Genomic DNA, 19,794 nt, shown 5'->3' on the forward strand with positions numbered 1-19,794 from the left:
AAGCTGTACCCCAGAGCCTCAATGTCTTGAGCGCTGCCCTTCAAGAAGATCCCACTCAATACACTTGTATGGAGGGAGGCCGCACCCACTAGATGGCTTCTGCCCGGAAGTATGCATATCGCTTACATCACCACCGTTCTCAGCTCAGAAACAGACAAATCTTTGCAGCACAGTGAATGTGCTGGGGAGACTCAAAAGTCTGCAGAGTGTGACCGCAGACTTTTCATTTTAGACCGGACCTCTTGAAAATGAACTATGTTCGTGAGACAACCTTTAAACTCCTCCAGTGCTCATGGCCCTGATGGCCTCCCCACACCAGAGCTCACGCTGCTTAGTCACTTTATGTTGAGTTTGCTTTGAAGCCTACTTACTAGCAGAATGGGGTGTTTCTTTTGATTTGGTCATGATTCATGAATAATTGGGCCATGGCTAAGTTGGTCGATTTATTTAGAATGACCGTATATAAAACAGATCTAAGCCTAAATATCAGGGGTCATTGAACATGACACTACCCAGTTAAACTGAAATACAGAATTAAGGGTATGTTCACACGCAGCGTTTTACAGTAAAGCAAAATGAAATAGATTCTAAAGTCTCATGCAGGTTTTTTCCCTTGCATTCTTTGACCTGTGGTCCATTCTTTTCAAACCTTTCAGTGTTTCTTAAACCATTAAAATCAATAAGCGTTAAAAAAAAAAAAAAAAAAAAAAAAAAAAAGCACACACCTCTGGAATCACCAGCGCTTTTTTTTCTTCCTGAAGTCTTTTTTAGCATTTCTTTCTTCATAGTACTTTTTCGACATAACATTTTGACTGCCGATCTATTTTTTGAGCATTTTTCCATACTTTTTTTTTTTTCAATAATTAAGAATTTGCTAGAGGTTGTTGAAGCAAAAATGCTGGCAAAACGCTCAAAAGATGCCCAAGCTTATTTTGAACCTTTCCTTTGACTTCTATTATAAAAGTATATAGCGTCTACAGAGCAGAAATGCCTGAAGAATCTTCAGCTCACTTCTTTTCAAGGGAATGGTCACCAGGTTTTTGCCACCTTATCCGAGAGCAGCATATCACTTACTGGGTTGCTTAGTGTAGTTTTTATAAAACTGTGATTTTATCAATACAGGACTTGTAAACCTGCTGATAAGCAGTCAAACCCCACCCTCACCACTAATTGGCAGCTTTCTGCCTATGCAGTGTACAGCGAAAGCTGCCAACCAGTGGTGGGTAGATCTGCCACAGATAAAATAATTGATTTTATTAAAAATACAAGCAGCCAAGGAAAGTGACATCACTGGAATCAGGGTCTCGGCCCCTACATCATGGTGCTCTCAGCTTGGGTAGCAAAAATCTGGGGACAGACTCTCTTAACCCCTTGGGGTCTCTGGAAACTGAGGTTGTTAAAAAAATGCTCAAATGACTAAATACAGTACAGACCAAAAGTTTGGACACCTTCTCATTTAAAGTTGTTTCACACTTTTTTGTTAAGTATATAATTCCACATGTGTTAATTCATAGTTTTGATGCCTTCAGTGTGAATGTACAATTTTCATAGTCATGAAAATACAGAAAAATCTTTAAATGAGAAGGTGTGTCCAAACTTTTGGTCTGTACTGTATATGAACAGCAATTTGTTTTTACATAGAAGTGGATATGGTCATTCTCTTGACCATTTAGCTAGCATTTTTTCATGTGATTTTCGGAGTGAAATCTGCCTGAAAAAGACAGTGTGCACATACCCTTAAGATGTTTTTGCAGTGTTAATGACAAGACTGACGTCAGCTGACAAGTAACCATGTGCCGCTATGGCCGGAGAACTGCATGTATGTCATTTTATTTTCAATATTTTATTGGTTTATAACAGCCACAAGGGACAGAACAATTTGGTTTCTATGCAATACAACGCACCCAATAAGCTCTAAAATATAGAAAAATACAGAAGTTGTAAAAAATGCTCATTCAATATCCCTTCTCTCCTTTAATCTTAATTCCGTGTTACTGTAATTTTAAAAATTATATAAAGATGTATTGTTTGTCCCAAGGCATTTTCTCACAAGCCTCAGATCAGCCCTGTTTCTGGCTGTTTAGCAGCATGCCACACCACCAGGAGCCTTCCCTGCTGCTCCTTCGCACTACCCCCCCATGGCAGGCTATGGTCAGATTATTACCCTCCAACATTAGACCTGCAGACATACAGATTTCTGACAGTCAGGAATAATACCTGGGCATATCTTACAGATTTTGGCATCAGAACTCTCCCTCCATACAGACATTTGCACAAATCATGTGATGGATAATGTATCACTATAACGGTGTGGGTCTAAGCTAGGAATCTGAATGGCTGCAGCCACGATTCAGATCAATGTGAAGGGTTTATTAAAGTCCTGTTGCTCCATCCCAGTGATTATTTGAAGAGTTCTCCCAGGATTCAGGACCTTCCACACTAAACTTGCCTTAGTTAATTTCATAAGGCAAATATTCTGCATCAGTATTTTTATACGAATACTAGGAGTGGAGCCTACAAAGACACACAACTTGGCTGTGTTACTAATGCAAAATACTGCAATGTGAAATTCGCCTCAAAGTGTGGATGCCCGATCATTTTGACTCGCGAGAAACCACTGCTATCTGTCTTTGTGTGTATTTTGGGAATGGTGGTTTCTGGAGCACCTAAAGGAAAAAAAAAACATGGCTGATTTCATCTGTTACAGACCACCCCTGATTGTGAATGGCTTTAAAACTCCGCCCCATTCACTCCAAGTTGTAATACTATACACAGCCCATGGGTCAGAGGTGTCCCTGTTTCTGAAAGACATCAGCCACGTTTTGTAAACCTGGACAATCTACAAGACTCAATTTATTATTTCAAACATCTCGCATTATAAAATAGTAAACTTCGGTGACACTGCATAAAACCCCTCAAAGCCTCTAAGCGCAAGGATTCATAGGATAAGTAGACGCCTTCTATTTGAATGTAAGCAGAGCGTAACCTACAAAATGGCAATGGCAATTTTTCTTTAAGAAAAAATAAGCACAAAGCTTTATTAACATCACAGGACAGATTACTGTGTTGAGAACATTACAGCTAAAAATAAAATACTCATTCCTAATATGTTGAAAATATGCCATACAAAGTAGTTTTAGGATTTCTTTTACTTCCAGGAGCAAGAAAATGGAAAATATATATACATATTTAAAAAGTAGAGAATAGGGAAATGGAAAAAGGGAAAAATAACTCATTTTTCTCACACCTACGTAGCCGTAATGTGCCTCTAGAATGAGACAAGCCTTTAAAACTCATGGAATTTTTAAAAATGAATGTCATGGTCCGAGAGCCATCAGCGCTTACGACGAGCAGGGGTGGACGATCTGTAAAACAAAAATGAGCACGGTATGAGTATAAGGTACAATTCAATAGAGCTTTTTGGAAACTTCTGGTAAAGAGAAAAAAAAATCCCATCACACAAAAAAAATTACATTCATTTTTATTAAACACTAGAGTGAAAAAGTGTACTACCTTGATCGGGTCTTAGACTTGTGTTTGCGGCTTGCCTTCTTACCAGACCTTTGAGATTTTTCCACAGAGCGTGAGCGGCTGCGTTTCAATTTCTTAGATTTTTTATCCTTGTAAACAACCGGAGATTCCGAGCTGCTTCTTCCACTAGAGGAGGCTCTTTTCTTACTTTCCTTGGTAGAGACTTTTTTACCATCTTGCCTAGAATCCTGCCGAGACATCTTTGAGGAGGAAGACTCACTGCGGGAGAATGTCCTCTCACTTTCTCTCCTACTCTTTATTTTTTCCTCTTCCTGAATTGTATACCTAAACTTCTCTTCCTTCTTTAGCTTTTCTTTTTTCCTGTCCTTTTCTGATTCTCTTCGCTTCCTCTCCACTTCCACACTTCTGCTCCTCGCCTTCTCCCTCTCTCGGCTACTGCCCCTAATCTTGTGTCTGTTCCTGCTAGAGCTCCTACGATGAGTATCACTTTTACGCCGCTCTCCGCTTCTACTACGGCCATGTCTGTCCTTGGAGCGAATTACCCTTTTCTCTCTGCTGAGACTCCGATCTCTACGCCAATCCCTCTCCATACTATTCTTACTAGATCTTCTACGTTCACTAATTTTCTCCCTGCTTCTGCTCCTTTCCCTCCGACTCTTGCGTGTTGGACTCTTACTTCTGCTACGTCTGGATTTACGTGATGGAGACATACTATGGCTTCGTCTCTTTTTCTTCTTAGGTAAAAATGGAGAGGAACTATGACTGCTAGAAGAGCTAGAGCTGTACACACTACTGCTGCTGCTGCTACTACTGCGCTCTTTACTGCTACTGCTGCTACTACTGCTACTAGTTGAGCTCCTAGACTTAAGAACAGTTGGCCTTTCCTTAATCGCTTTACTGATGTCACTTAAAGGTAATGTCTCACTATTCATTTTTTTCTTCTCAATTTCTAAATCCCCCTCAATTTTTCTTTTTTCAAGTACTTCTAAATTGTTAGGAAGATCTGTAACAGGCTCATTTACTTCATTATTGCGTGTCTCCTTTTGTAGTTTTTCCTCTGAAAGCAGAAAACAAATTGGTATGTTTAGGTAACATGACCAACCAATTCAGCTGCGTTAAGACACATTTAACCCTTACATCCTGTGGCCAATTTCCGTTTTTTTCCTCCCCTTCTTCCCAGAGCCATAACTCTTATTTTTCTGTCCACATTGACATATGAGGGCTTATTTATTGCGGGACGAGTTGTACTTTTGAATGACACCATTCATTTTACCACAGTGTACTGGAAAATGGCGAGGTGAAATTGAGAAAAAAATGCAATTCTGACGTTGTTTTTTGTTTTACTGTTATTGTTAGCCCCCTTAGGGAACTTGAACATGCGCTCGTCTGATCGCTTCTGCTATATACAGTAATGCCCCAGCATTGCTGCATATAGCAAAAATCATGGTCTCCTTTGAAGCCTGGCCACAGTCAGGGTTTCGAAGGAGCTCCATAATGACAGGCACGGGGGTCATCAGCTGACCCCCGGCTGTTGTGAGACCTGTCATGTGACCTGCGATCAAGTCACGGGGGGCGCGTCGATGGGCGGAGAAAATGACGCACATAGACTCGTGTTAAATGCTGCTGTCAGAGATTGACAGCGGCATTTAAGAAGTTAATCGTTAGCGGAGCACTGCTCCACCTGCGATTTTTAGCGTCAGGTCCTGGCTAAAACACACAGCCATCGTCTGCCAGGTATGGGGCAGGCTTGCAGCGTGAGCCCGCTCTATACACCCGCGTGCGACATGCGCGGTACTTGTACGGATGATGTCGTGAAGAGATTAATTGCTTTTCTTTTTCTTTTTCTTCAAACAAATGTCACAAGTGGATATAGCAAGGAAAACTCCTCAATTTTCCCCATTTCACTGGCATACAGTTCTGGTTTTGGCTCAAAAAACTGCAAGATAATCTGCTGTACTTTTCGGTAAAGTGCATGTGAGAAACTATCCTACCAGGATCATGAACAGTCACAATTTGTAAGAATATATAGAGAACAAACAGGGCAGATATAGCTTGAGAGAAAGAAATTCAGTGGCACATTGTACAGAACGAACTTATTATATATTAGGATTTCTTGAAGACCGAAAAACAGTTGTTTGGCGACAGACACCTTAATAAAAGTCAAACCTCCACATTGTGGATGTAGGCGTATTATTGCCTGGGACAACAAAGACGTTTATTTTTACAAATATCACAAGACTAGAGTTAAATAGAAAACAAAGAAAATAAAACAATGTATGCCCACCTCCCGCAGCGGTGCCATTCCAACTATGTTGGCGCAGCTATTCCCCACTGTCCGTGAACGCTGCAACCAATAAGCAGCCGCCGATCAGCTGCAGTTTTTACTATTTCGTCGGAGTGGACAGAATATTGATGAGCTGCAGCCTATCAGTGGCCGCTGATTATTGGGTCATGTGACCTGGCAGAAACAGCAGCACCAACATCGCTGGAATGGCGCCGTTGCAGGAGAGTATAGACTGTTTTTATTTTCTATGGGGAACTGAAATTATTAAGGTAATGGAGGGGTTGTCCAATAATGGAAAACTGTTTTATACTTCCCTAAAGGATACACGATCATGAGTGCCATTGCCACCATGACAAAACTCTACACTAGAAGACATATCAGCTACCTTCTAGCTGTCTCTCAAGTATCTGCTGCTCTTTTTCCTTTCGCTTAAATGCTTCTAACTTTTGTCGTATCCTGTGCCGGAGTTCCTCTTCATCAGTATCAGAAGATTCAGAGCCTCTGTCGCTTCGCTCTTCTTCACTTTCAGCTGACCCATAACCACCCAGTCCACCTGCATACACAAATCACAATCCATCATCCAGCAATAGGAATTTATCCACAACATTTATGTTTCAATGTACAGTACGTGTGAAGATAACAAGAACTTTGATTCCAGACTATCATCAAAAAAAAACCAGCAATATTAACCTCACCGATCTTCTGCCGGTCTCCATTTATTACCACCTCACTGATCCACTACAACAGGGATGTCAAACTCAAATACACAGAGCGCCAAAATTAAAAACTTGGTCAAAGTTGTGGGCCAACCTTGATATTTATTAAAAAAAAAAAAAAAAATCTTGATATTTGGTGGGGTCACATAGGAACAGACCTCACAACTTTGCAGGCCTTAAGAGTAAATTTCCTCCTATTTAAGCTCCAAGATTGCCCTTTCATTGCCTCCATAAAGTATGATGCCAAGAAAAGTGCCCCCACACACAGTATGATAACCCCACAGTAAATTCCTCCACATGTATGGTATGATGACCTGACTGTACCCTCCTCACTTAACTCTCCTGGCAAAGTATGGTGACCCCAACACAGTACGATGCTCAAATGTGATCCCAATACAGCCCTCCATACAGTAAAATGGGCCCCTGTGTCTTCCTTTCAGAATAATGGCCCCACATAGTCTTCCATACAGAATAATGGCCCCACGTAGTCCTCCAAACGGCATTGCAGGCCAAATTTGGCCCACTGGCCAGAGTTTGACGCGTGCACTACAACCAGTAATTGGCTGCAGTGGTCACAAGACCCTGTGACGGGATGTCATTACAGCAGAAGTAGAGACCAGTTAGGGAATAGGCAGCATCAGAACCTGAGCACTGAGGGATCGGTAAGATGACTATTGCTTTTTTTTAAACCAATATTAAACAAAATCTAGAATGAGTGTCAAAACTTATGCGACAAAACATATCCAGCATGTTGTGTACAACGTGACACTGATATAGAAGGAACTGCTCGTTAAGGAATCTCAAACTTCCAGATCTGTCATTGTACAGAATGAATGACGCATAGAATTCTAGCAGTCTTCTATGCCAAGGTATATACTGGACGTGTTTTATTCAGAACCATGCACACTAGATAACCCAGCTAACCCCTACCCCTCCGTGAGCAGCGAGATGTACTTACCGAGTCCAGTAAGGGAAGCCAGTGCACTGGACTGTGCCAGCTGCCTTGCAGGAGCTTTGTATCACATCAACAACAGGAACAACATGTTAACACACATAGCCACGACTGCAAAGTCATGAGCTTCTATGCAAAATTTATTACTAGTGCTGCTAGTTGGGGGGGAGAGAAGAAAGGTTAAAATACAAAATCCATTGGAAAACATGCAGTCTTTCTATGCAAAACAGCCAAATGAATGGGAGATGGGGATAACTAAAATATAAACACATACGGGGCTTTCGATACAGAAAGGGCATATTTCACATAGCAAAACGTGAGACCGACACGCTTGAGGATTTTCACTTATATTCGTGTAGTGTAGCAGGTCATTTCTAGATCTCACTTTTGAAATATAATTCACTATTATGTTAGAGACAGAAATATCTGGCTTAGGGTTAGCTACATTTATGTGTCCTGCTTTTGAGGTACAGGTAACCGAAAGCCTCACTCATCCACATCACACTAAATAAGCAGCCATGCATTCGGAAGACAACCGAAACATCTACCTTTAGTCGCTTTACGATGAGTCTCTCTGGCCACATTGTAAATTTCTTCATTTGTGACATCTAAAAGAATCTCCGTTAGCAGCGTTTTCGTCATCACCATCTAGATGGCAAAGAAGAAAGGTTTAGGTGGTTACAACTCCATGATCCTTAGCTTGGTAACGGTCTTAAAGGGGTTGTCCAGGATGAATATATTCATTGCTGATGCCGGCATCTGTGTTTAGCAGCAGTGGCTGGAGCAATGCTCCGATCACTGCTATTAAAGGGGCTGTCCTCTTTGCAAAATAATAACACATACTCTTCCAGTGGTGTTGGCGCTGGGTCTCCTGGGGATCGGGTCACATTGTTATGTCACGCGCTCCCTGCGACCAATCAGCGCTGGCTTCACTTTCCCCGCCTTTGGACAAATCACATATACCCGGATAAGTCACAGCTGCTGTGTTCTCTTTTCCTCCGGATGTATGAGACATTAAACTAATTGACTAATACCGTAAAAGCCATAACAAGAAAAAAAAATTCAAAGCATCAGAATTTCAGTTTTTTTGGACATCGATCGTCAGATGTACCCCAAATTAGCATCAATAAAACAGTCAGCTCACTACACAAAAAGCAAGACTTTGCATGGTACAGTCGATATAAAAATAATGACATTATGGGTCTTGGAAAACATAGTTTTTACATAGTAACATAGTCTTCCTTCAACCTTAAAAACTAAGTCCATCTAGTTTTGTCTGCCTGACACTGGCCACCAAACGTGAGCTTGTCGTCCACACCCAGGTCTAAACTTTTTTTTTTTACAAACTTTTGACCTGGAAAAAAATCACATTAGAGAGTCACTTTTACCACTGAATGTGAGCCGTTAACACAAAAACCATGGTGGAATTTCATTTTGTCCTCTCATTTTCACGAGATTTGGAATCTTTTTCCCTATTTTCCACTAGACTGAATGTGAAAATGAATGGAGTCACTCAAAACTACAAGCTGTTCTGTAAAAGAACAGGCTTTCATTCGACGGAAAAATATGAAAGTTTATTTTTTGTCCCTTGGAAGGAGAGTGAAAAACAAAAGCGCAAAAAATAATAGCCTGGTCCCTTATATGTTTACTCGGCTTCAAATCACCCCCTAAAGACGGAGAGAATTGACATGTGAAACTTGCATGCCTAAAGGTGGGAAGGTGTTACTAAATTGCGGGATCAGAGTCAAAACAAAATAAAATATTTATTCCTTATGTGGCTATTGCACAATGAAAATAAAACGTACCATTTGAAATGCCCTCTCCTCTTCCGTTATTTCTGGCTCGCTATTCTCTTCCTGCACCGGTGGAGAAGGACTGCGGCTGGGTTTTGGACTAACTTTGTCCTCTTCATGTTCATCATCTTCATCATCATCATTATTATCATCATCATCTTCATCATCATCTTCCTCCTCTTCATCACTGTCCTAAAAAAAAAAAAAAAAAAAAGTTTACATAATCAATTTGTTCATAATAGTGTAAATTGAGTACTCCATTTAATAGGTGTAACCAGATTTGCCAACTATCTTGAACAGCAGAAGTCTTAACCACATGCTTTTTGCATGGTCAGCAATGGGTCCTACTTACAAACTTGCTTTTTTGCGGCATACGTGGACCATCACCGCCCTCCTCAGATTCTTGCTCCTTTATTTCCTTTTTCATTTGTGAGCGCTGCTGTTCCATTCTCTCACGCTCCAACTTCTTCTGCTTTTCTCTTTCCATCTTCTCTAAACCCTCACGAATCCATGCAGGCAAAGTCCTACGTTTAACTGCGTCTGCAATGAGATTTAAGTGTTATTCCCAGAATAGCAATCAGAGCTCGGTGGCTTAGAAATCTAAAAGCAATGAGGCTGTCAAAAGCAGTTTCCAAAATTGCTCATTGCTCCATCAATCGCCCACTGAAAACCCCAGGTCAGAAGTTTCTCCTACCTGGTTACATCTACAGTCATGGCCAAAAGTTTTGAGAATGACGCTAAAATTATATTTTCACATGATCTGCTGGCCTCTGGTTTTTATTAGTGTTTGTCTGATGTTTATATCACATACAGAAATATAATTGCAATCATATTATGAGTACCAATAGGTTATATTGACAGTTAGAATGAGTTAATGCAGCAAGTCAATATTTGCAGTGTTGCCCCTTCTTCTTCAAGACCTCTGTAATTCTCCCTGGCATGCTCTCAATCAACTTTTGGACCAAATCCTGACTGATAGCAGTCCATTCTTGCATAATCAATGCTTGCATTTTGCCAGAATTTGTTGGTTTTTGTTTGTCCACCCGTCTCTTGATGATTGACCACAAGTTCTCAATGGGATTAAGATCTGGGGCATTTCCAGGCCATGGACCCAAAATCTCTATGTTTTGCTCCATGAGCCATTTAGTTATCACCTTTGCTTTATGGCAAGGTGCTCCATCATGCTGGAAAAGGCTTTGTTGGGCGCCAAACTGCTCTTGGATGGTTGGGAGAAGTTGCTCTTGGAGGACATTCTGGTACCATTCTTTATTCATGGCTGTGTTTTTAGGCAAGACTGTGAGTGAGCCGATTCCCTGGGCTGAGAAGGAACCCCACACATGAATGGTTTCAGGATGCTTTACAGTTGGCATGAGACTAGACTGGTGGTAGCGCTCACCTCTTCTTCTCCGAATAAGCTGTTTTCCAGATGTCCCAAACAATCGAAAAGGGGATTCATCAGAGAAAATTACTTTGCCCCAGTCCTCAGCAGTCCACTCCCTGTACCTTTTGCAGAATATCAGTCGGTCCCTGATGTTTTTTCTGGAGAGAAGTGGCTTCTTTGCTGCCTTCCTTGAAACCAGCCCTTGCTGAAAGAGTCTCTGCCTCACAGTGCGTGCAGAAGCACTCACACCAGCCTGCTGCCATTCCTGAGCAAGCTCGGCACTGCTGGTAGTCCGATCCCGCAGCTGAAACAGTTTTAAGATACGGTCCTGGCGCTTGCTGGTCTTTCTTGGGCGCCCTGGAGCCTTTTTGACAACAATGGAAGCTCTCTCCTTGAAGTTCTTGATGATGCGATAGATTGTTGACTGAGGTGCAATCTTTGTAGCTGCGATACTCTTCCCTGTTAGGCCATTTTTCTGCAGTGCAATGATGGCTGCACGTGTTTCTTTAGAGATAACCATGGTTAACTGAAGAGAAACAATGATACCAAGAACCAGCCTCCTTTTAAAGTGTCCAGTGATGTCATTCTTACTTAATCATGACTGATTGATCGCCAGCCCTGTCCTCATCAACACCCACACCTGTGTTAATGGATCAATCACTAAAACGATGTTAGCTGCTCCTTTTAAGGCAGGACTACAATGATGTTGAAATGTGTTTTGGGGGTTAAAGTTCATTTTCTGGGCAAATATTGACTTTGCAAGTACAGTAATTGCTGTTAAGCTGATCACTCTTTGACATTCAGGAGTATATGCAAATTGCCATTACAAAAAATGAAGCAGTAAACTTTGGAAAAATTACTATTTGTCTTATTCTCAATACTTTTGGCCATGACTGTAGTAGGACTTTCATGACAGGTCGCACATGCTCAGTAGATACCGGCCATTTTTTCTGTAAGACCCTCAATGCAAAAAGTGAGCAATGTGCACCCCCTACTGTCAAAGGAGGAACATCTCTCTCCTCTCAGACAGAACTATTCAGCTGTGTGATAGACGAAGCTGAGCAAGAGCACAGGTATTAGACACTAAATCACTTTTATGCTCATTAAAAGCATGAACATCTCTCTCCATATTTGTTATAATGGACATTACCTATGAATACAATATAAATACAACTAGGCTGTCAGAGAAACGATCATTGTTGCCAACAACCAATCAGATCTCCGCTTTGATTCTTTAAACCACTCTAGTGAAATGAAATCTGCACTGTGATTGGTTGCTGTAAGCAATCAAGGTTGGCTTTTCAGCTAGGAGATGACACATAGGGAAGAATATATTTAAAACATAGAATTGGAGGATTAGAAGCCTTTACACAGCGTGTTAGGGACAGACAAGAATTACTTTTATTAATATAGTGCCATGTCTCCTCTTATCAGCTCTTTATTGATGGAACAGAAATCACCCACGTACTGACTAGATCCTGAGCCTGTGACAGTCCAAGTTCTCGCATGTGACCACGGCATTCAATCACTGGCTACAGAGGTGAAACGCTATTCTGCAAGCAGCATGACACTCATCACTGAGCTCTGATGCCAATATTAAGAAATGTGACCATCGCAGCAGTGGACTGCATGCCAGAGCATCAGCAGGGGACTTCTGGGGAAAGGAAAGGTTAAAGCAATCACATCTACCTATCTGTAGAGGCTCCTGTTTTGGTGGAATTGGTATAGGTGAACGTTGTCTTTCCCTAAAAGGCTGCCTCTCTCTTTTATTAGTAGAATGCTCCGGTGGTCCTGGAGGTCCAGGTGGTCCTTGCTGCCAATACGGAGGGTGAAAGCTGCTTTGAGGAGGACCATACCCTGCAGAACCATGCTTTAAAAGAAAAAAGATACAGAAGAATACAGTTAAACTCAAGGTAATCTGACAAACTGCTTAACAAAAAAGTAAACCAGAAATAGAATACAAACAAATAACTACCTGGTAATCATACTGATTGACTGGCGCCATGGGAAAGTTTTCAGGCGGCCCACTGAAGCCATGATTGTTTTGGTTAAACATGTGCCTGTTGTCGCTGGTAAAATCTCCACTATCCTGGCTATTGCTGTCTTCAGACGGAGGCACAATGTCCATTGGTCCAGGGGCTGGTGGGATCCATGGCTGCTCGGGGGGAGGGTGGTGAGGTGGGGGTTGGTGGTGCATGCCTCCCCATTCTACACAGAAGCAAAATACAGGAACATTTTCAGATCTAGTTATCTGGGGTAATACTGAATACAAAAGGGTGTACTGCAGGGAAATGGACAGAAGAGGTGTCAGAGGTAGATACGGATTTTCTTGTACTATCCATATTGTTCTTCCTTATAAAGGGATACATTTAGTTACTCGACACATTTAAGGGGAATTAAAGCATTTTTTCTCAATTGAAGTTTACTTTCCTGATTTAGAAAAATGTATAAAATGAGATCTTAATGTTCACATTTCCAAAAGAGACTTTTTAATTAAAAGACAGCTTATTGGCTATAAAGTAGAAAGGTCGTAGTAATGAGAGACCAACAAGACTTACCTGGCTGCCACATCTGGTTAAAATTGGGCTCCGATTGAAAATTATGATTGTTGGGGGCAGGGTCTATTTGTGGAACTGGGGGCAGATCTTGTCCATTGGGCATCATTCCTGGCTGTTCTGCCGCCCCTTGCCCTGTTGTCTCACGTTGGGCAATCCATGCCTGGGCTAATGCTGCCCAATCAATCTGGCCTTAGGTTTAGAAGAAATAAAAGAACTGTTCAGTTAACCATACTATTTTGTGTGTACAGGTATCCGTATTGGAGCACAGAGGTGGCCTCTGAAGCATGTCCCTATAGATTAAGGTTAAGATTAAGGACGCTCTATGACCCCACAGAAATAGAAGTCAGAGACTGAATGAAGGAGAGTCAGAAAGTGCTTGATTTTCCACTTAACCCATTTTGACACTTTTGGGTGCAGTTTAGTTAATGCAACAAAGCAACAAAACCCACCAACATAATGATGCGACCAGTTTCACATGAACAGAACGGTGAAGTCTCTACAGTCAAAAGCAGGCAAAGAAACGTAAAAGACTGAAGGCCAGAATGGCTTTCTGATGGACATATAGTGTGAGGATATTCGTGTCTGGATTACACAGGTAACCAGACCGAACTACAGACGAGAGGTTCAGCACGGAAGTCAAAATGCGCCCACACTACCAGAAATCAGGTCATAGTGGGAAATGATGGAGGTTATAAAAAATTGATAACTGGTCCAACTGAGATAAAGAAAGAAATGTTATGATGTAAGCATACTAACACAAAATCTTACTTGGGTCTTGCTGGTGCTGAAATGATTCCATCCATTGTTGCTGATTTAATGGCCATTGTTGCCACGGCTGTCCGCCTTGATCCCACATATCTGCCACGTAGTTAGCAAATCACCGCCTGCAGAAAAAAATAAAGTCATAATGCTATTCATAATGGAGAACAGTAGGAATATGAACTAAATATACTCCAGCCATTATAAAAGGTATAAAGGACAGCATCATCTATACAAACAAGCGCATCCTTGTCCTAAAATGAAGAAGCTATGGAAATTAAACCCCTTCACACCATGGCCATTTTCCGTTTTTTCCTCCCCTTCTTCCAAGAGCCATAACTTTTTCATTTTCACGACAATATAGCGATATGGGGGCTTGTTTTTTGTGGGATGAGTTGTACTTTGGAATGACGCCATTTATTTTACCATATAGTGCATTTGAAAACAGGAAAAAAATTCCAAGTGCATTAAAATTGTTTATTTTATTTACCATGTTCATTATACGGTAAAACTGACCTGGCAATAGGATTCTACAGTACGAGTATGCAAATGTATTTTTTTTTTAATTAAATGGTAGAAAAATGTTGGGAAGTTTGTAAGAATTTTTTTTCTTCGTTTTTTTCACCATCATTATTGCCGTGAAAGAATGTGTTCTTTGCATGGCGAGCCGACTTATTCATACCATGTTGGGGTACATATGTTCTGATCACTACCTATTGCGTATTTTTGGTGGAATCGTGGCAATAGAAAAAAAATGCAATTCTGGAATTTCGGGTTTTTTTATCTATGTGTTTTTTACCATACATACTAATTTTAGATTTTGAAACATCAGACTTTTATGGACATACTTAATTCTTTATTATTAAAGGGAGTTAAAAAGTTTATTTTTTTCTGTACTGGTTTTGCTAGGGGGATTCTAATGAAAATCAAATTACCGTATATACTCGTGTATAAGCAGACTTTTTCAGCACATTTTTTATGGGAGTGGGAGAAGAGTGAATATTCATTTTCTTTAATAGCGCGCAGTATCAGCTGCGGCTCTGCGGTCTTGTGTGCCCGAATTAAAGAGCATGAATATTCACTGCTCTCCAGACTCATGGGCGTGGAGAAGAGTGAATATTCATTCTCCTTAGTAGCGGGCACACGGGATAGCTGAGCAGCAGCAGGAGCTGCGGCCGCTGCTGACAGTGTGTGCCCACTATTAAAGAAAATTAATATTCACTCTTCTCCACGCCCATAGTCCCGGCGTGGAGAGGAGTGAATATCCCTGCAACTCATCTCAGCGTCTGAGGGCGCATGGCAGTAGCATCATGCACTGCTCAGATGCTGAGATCAGCTGCTGGCAGAACAGGACGCAGCGCTAGAGCAGAGGGAAGGAAGGTGAGTAGAAGTGTTCATTTTTTTCATGTGTGCAGTGATGGGGGGCCATGCACACCAGGATTGGGGGGATGAGGGGGAGCCATGCACACCAGGATTGGGGGGATGAGGGGGAGCCATGCACACCAGGATTGGGGGGATGAGGGGGAGCCATGCACACCAGGATTGGGGGGATGAGGGGGAGCCATGCACACCAGGATTGGGGGGATGAGGGGGAGCCATGCACACCAGGATTGGGGGGATGAGGGGGAGCCATGCACACCAGGATTGGGGGGATGAGGGGGAGCCATGCACACCAGGATTGGGGGGATGAGGGGGAGCCATGCACACCAGGATTGGGGGGATGAGGGGGAGCCATGCACACCAGGATTGGGGGGATGAGGGGGAGCCATGCACACCAGGATTGGGGGGATGAGGGGGAGCCATGCACACCAGGATTGGGGGGATGAGGGGGAGCCATGCACACCAGGATTGGGGGGGATGAGGGGGAGCCATGCACACCAGGATTGGGGGGGATGAGGGGGAGCCATGCACACCAGGATTGGGGGGATGAGGGGGAGCCATGCACACCAGGATTGGGGGGATGAGGGGGAGCCATGCACACCAGGATTGGGGGGATGAGGGGGAGCCATGCACACCAGGATTGGGGGGATGAGGGGGAGCCATGCACACCAGGATTGGGGGGATGAGGGGGAGCCATGCACACCAGGATTGGGGGGATGAGGGGGAGCCATGCACACCAGGATTGGGGGGATGAGGGGGAGCCATGCACACCAGGATTGGGGGGATGAGGGGGAGCCATGCACACCAGGATTGGGGGGATGAGGGGGAGCCATGCACACCAGGATTGGGGGGATGAGGGGGAGCCATGCACACCAGGATTGGGGGGATGAGGGGGAGCCATGCACACCAGGATTGGGGGGATGAGGGGGAGCCATGCACACCAGGATTGGGGGGATGAGGGGGAGCCATGCACACCAGGATTGGGGGGATGAGGGGGAGCCATGCACACCAGGATTGGGGGGATGAGGGGGAGCCATGCACACCAGGATTGGGGGGATGAGGGGGAGCCATGCACACCAGGATTGGGGGGATGAGGGGGAGCCATGCACACCAGGATTGGGGGGATGAGGGGGAGCCATGCACACCAGGATTGGGGGATGAGGGGTGCCATGCACACCAGGATTGGGGGATGAGGGGAGCCATGCATACCAGGATTGGGGATGAGGGGTGCCATGCATACCAGGATTGGGGGATGAGGGGTGCCATGCATACCAGGATTGGGGGATGAGGGGTGCCATGCACACCAGGATTGGGGGATGAGGGGAGCCATGCATACTAGGATTGGGGATGAGGGGTGCCATGCATACCAGGATTGGGGATGAGGGGTGCCATGCATACCAGGATTGGGGAAATTTACAAGTAGCTGCTGCATTTCTACTCTAGGCTTATTCTCAAGTCAGTACGTTTTCCCAGTTTTTTTGTGGTAAAATTAGGAGCCTCGGCTTATATTCTTATATATACGGGTAAGTGGGAATGTCCACTGAATTGCTCTGCCATGACAAGAAGCACTCTCAGAAAAAAATGTTATCTATCCCCTTATTAATACATATGTGGTTTAACATGCTTGTTTCTAAATACTTCTTTATCTCTGGCAATGATCCAATCCTTTCCTGAACTATGTGACCGAAATTCAGGCTAGCCGGCTAACGCGGCATCTTATGCGTGTACCAGAAATCGCTGTGTATCACTACGAGCTCCGAACTGAGACTCATAGAATTATATTGGGAAAGCAACTACCAGTCCAGCCAGCAGATTTATTTTCCCTCACTTATATGGCACCATTTATTCCACAGATTTTTATGGATATCATCTCTGTCCGCGTTGGGGCTCACAATCTAGATTCCCTATCAATATGTCAGTGCAAACACGGGGAGAACATACAAACTCCTTGCAGATATTGTCCTTGGTGGGATTTGAACCCAGGACCCCAGCGCTGCGGAGCAACAGTAACCACTGAGCCAAGGAGATGCAGTGTTAGCAGCTTGGTTCACACGAATACACCAGTTTCGTTCTTTATACAGGGGGCGGTCTCAGCTATTACAAATTAGCTCCTATTGAAGTGTATAAGAGCTAATGTGCAGTAATCTACAAAGTGAATGAGATGCAGTGTGCCTGCTTCACTCATTGTGCACATTCAGCTGTTCGAGCAGATATTAACTGATCAGTGGGGGTGCTGGACTCATACAGATTTAATATTCAGGACCGATCCTTAGGATAAGTCATCATCAATATTGTAAAGTGAACCTGTGAGTAAATTCATGCTGCACCACCACAGGCATGAATCAGATCCTGGCTGTGATTTGCAGCCAGGTATGTCTTTCTCCTAAACACTGAGGTGAGAAAAAAGTTTGAAAGCCATTGGGGGACTATATATAGGGCGATGAGTCCAAGCTAATTGACAGATCTCTCACAAGTGTATATAAAGGGCTAGACCTGTCAATCACCTATAGCGTGAAAGGAAGAAGCCGGCCAAGGGGCCACACCAAACTAGTCAGGTGTTTCCCTACGGTCCCAGGCCGGCTCCTAAAACTATGTTCTCTCTGGAATGTTACAGAGAAAAATACACCTGGGTGCAATTGTGCAACCAGACTGATCTGATTCATGCGGCACATGATTTGGGTAGCATGAATCGTGCAACAGGTGCCCTTTAGCGGGATCCTGTCACCAGATTTCCCCCATATAAAGTACAGCCAGAATCTTTAAGTTCTCTTTTACAATATTTTAGTATGTTCATGTCCCCAATCCCATCTGCAAGACACAAAGTTTTCATTACACACAGCCAGCGCGGTCCTGTCCGATGGGAGTCTCTGGTCTTGATCCGGCGCCTCCTCTATTCTTCTGATTGCCGTCATGCTTTCCTGCTGCATGTGGATGACGTGTGCCATGTCATCCACAGTGTCCCCATCGCGCTCTTGCACAGGCGTATTCTCTGCCCTGTGTATGTACGGGGAAAGGCCAAATAACGCCGATGACCTGTAGGTGAAGGCAGCACATGCACACTACAGTACTGTGCTCTGTCCTCAACGGGAAACACGCCTGCACAGGAGTGCGATGGAGGACACTGAGTGGATGACGTAGGACGCATCATCCACATGAAGTAAGCAGGACGACGGCGATCGTAAGGGAGGTGGTGCCAGATCAAGCCCAGAGACACCCATCGGGCCGCACCGTCAGTATAATAAAAGGACTCTTGTGCCATGAACAGGGGATGGGGACAGACATACAGCTTACCAGAAGGCTTACAGGTGCTGGCCGTACCTTATATGGGGAGAACCTGGTGACAGGTCCCTTTAAGGTGGTGCTTTAATCATGATCCGATGCCAAACATTGACATACTGACGCCATCTCCAGCCAATGATGGGTAACTGCTGTATAAATAAGTGGTATGACATTCCCCATATATCACCCACTAAACATCCGAGCCTGATCTAGGGCAGTAGGGACGTGACCAGCGTGGGTCTACACAGTGATCGTGACATCCCCGGGGCAGATGAGGAGGAGGGCAGCGCAGCCATGTGGCCCTGTCATCCACAGCAGCCACTATCACTCTGCTTCCCGCTCCTCTCACCCCCGCACACAGGGGCAGTATAAAGGCGGCGGACGGAACACCCAGGCAGCCATACAGGCTCTGCAGCAGCCCAGCCTCCCGCGCCTGCGTGCTAGGCCCCGTCACCGCCGAGACTCCTTACAGCCGCGTCCTGCCCGCCATTCACTTACATGCAAACTAGCCGCCACTGCTAAGGTAAGGCAGAGGTTAATAAGACCGCGCGCGCGTGATTACCGGCCCTCTTCTATAGCACCGGGTCCGTCTATGTTTGCCGAGCTCTCCTGCCAGACAATATGGCGCCGAGGGCCTGGAGAGCGGAAGTGATCAGCAGCGAGAGGTGGAGGAGAGGCGGTCACCGGCGGCACAGACAAACGGCTGTCACATCGCCCCCTGGTGGCCGCACCATAGGAAGCTCCTCAGTGTGCCGGTGTGGAGTCCTGCAGTCAGGTCAGCCGCTGTGCCGGGCTGTGCTCACGCTACACACAGGGCCGGAGCTCCATAGCAACGTGTCTTGTACCACGCCAGTACAGGGACATTAGTGGCCTAAGGGTTAATGATTCTCCTTGTGTAGAGCTGCATGACAGGAGAAACGTCACCCATTGGGTCAGACGCCTCTCACCCAGCCAAATCAGAACTCATGCTTTGCACTGATGAGGGGCAGTACACCGAAACACAGTGTCTGCAAATTGGGATCCTAGTTTGACTTTTAGCCTAAATCCTGTGACAAGGCTCCTAATGGGGTCGATAGTGACTTGTAGGATTGCTGCTTCCAATAGGTGGCGCTAGAGGTCAAGTCCTGTTCATCTCTGAAGAGATAATTTGCATAGTAAATGTGGCGGCAGTGGAAATGGAAGGTGTAAAACTTCATCAAA

At 44.2% G+C, this 19,794-nt stretch overlaps 1 protein-coding gene across 4 annotated transcripts; it reads right to left on the reverse strand.

Moving 5' to 3' along the window:
- Positions 1-1,822: 1,822 nt before the first annotated feature.
- Positions 1,823-19,282, reverse strand: PNISR (PNN interacting serine and arginine rich protein). 4 transcript variants are annotated; one of them, XM_073675751.1, is made up of 12 exons: positions 19,157-19,282; positions 13,933-14,060; positions 13,177-13,365; positions 12,594-12,826; positions 12,308-12,488; positions 9,590-9,777; positions 9,250-9,429; positions 7,993-8,092; positions 7,451-7,504; positions 6,162-6,329; positions 3,514-4,549; positions 1,823-3,365 (listed from the first exon to the last, which is right to left on the reverse strand). In XM_073675751.1, the coding sequence occupies exons 2-12, from the start codon at positions 14,030-14,032 to the stop codon at positions 3,335-3,337; spliced, it is 2,460 nt and encodes an 819-aa protein (XP_073531852.1). In that variant the 5' UTR covers positions 14,033-14,060; positions 19,157-19,282; the 3' UTR covers positions 1,823-3,334. The 4 variants fall into 4 exon arrangements, with proteins under 4 accessions (XP_073531852.1, XP_073531854.1, XP_073531853.1 ...); XM_073675753.1 differs by having other exon boundaries at positions 13,945-14,060; positions 19,157-19,281; XM_073675752.1 differs by having other exon boundaries at positions 13,945-14,060; positions 19,093-19,259.
- Between the last annotated feature and the right edge of the window lie 512 nt (positions 19,283-19,794).

This window comes from Phyllobates terribilis, unplaced genomic scaffold, assembly GCF_046119375.1.
Source record: "Phyllobates terribilis strain yellow unplaced genomic scaffold, ASM4611937v1 Scaffold_3__8_contigs__length_932513732, whole genome shotgun sequence".
NCBI lineage: Eukaryota > Metazoa > Chordata > Amphibia > Anura > Dendrobatidae > Phyllobates > Phyllobates terribilis.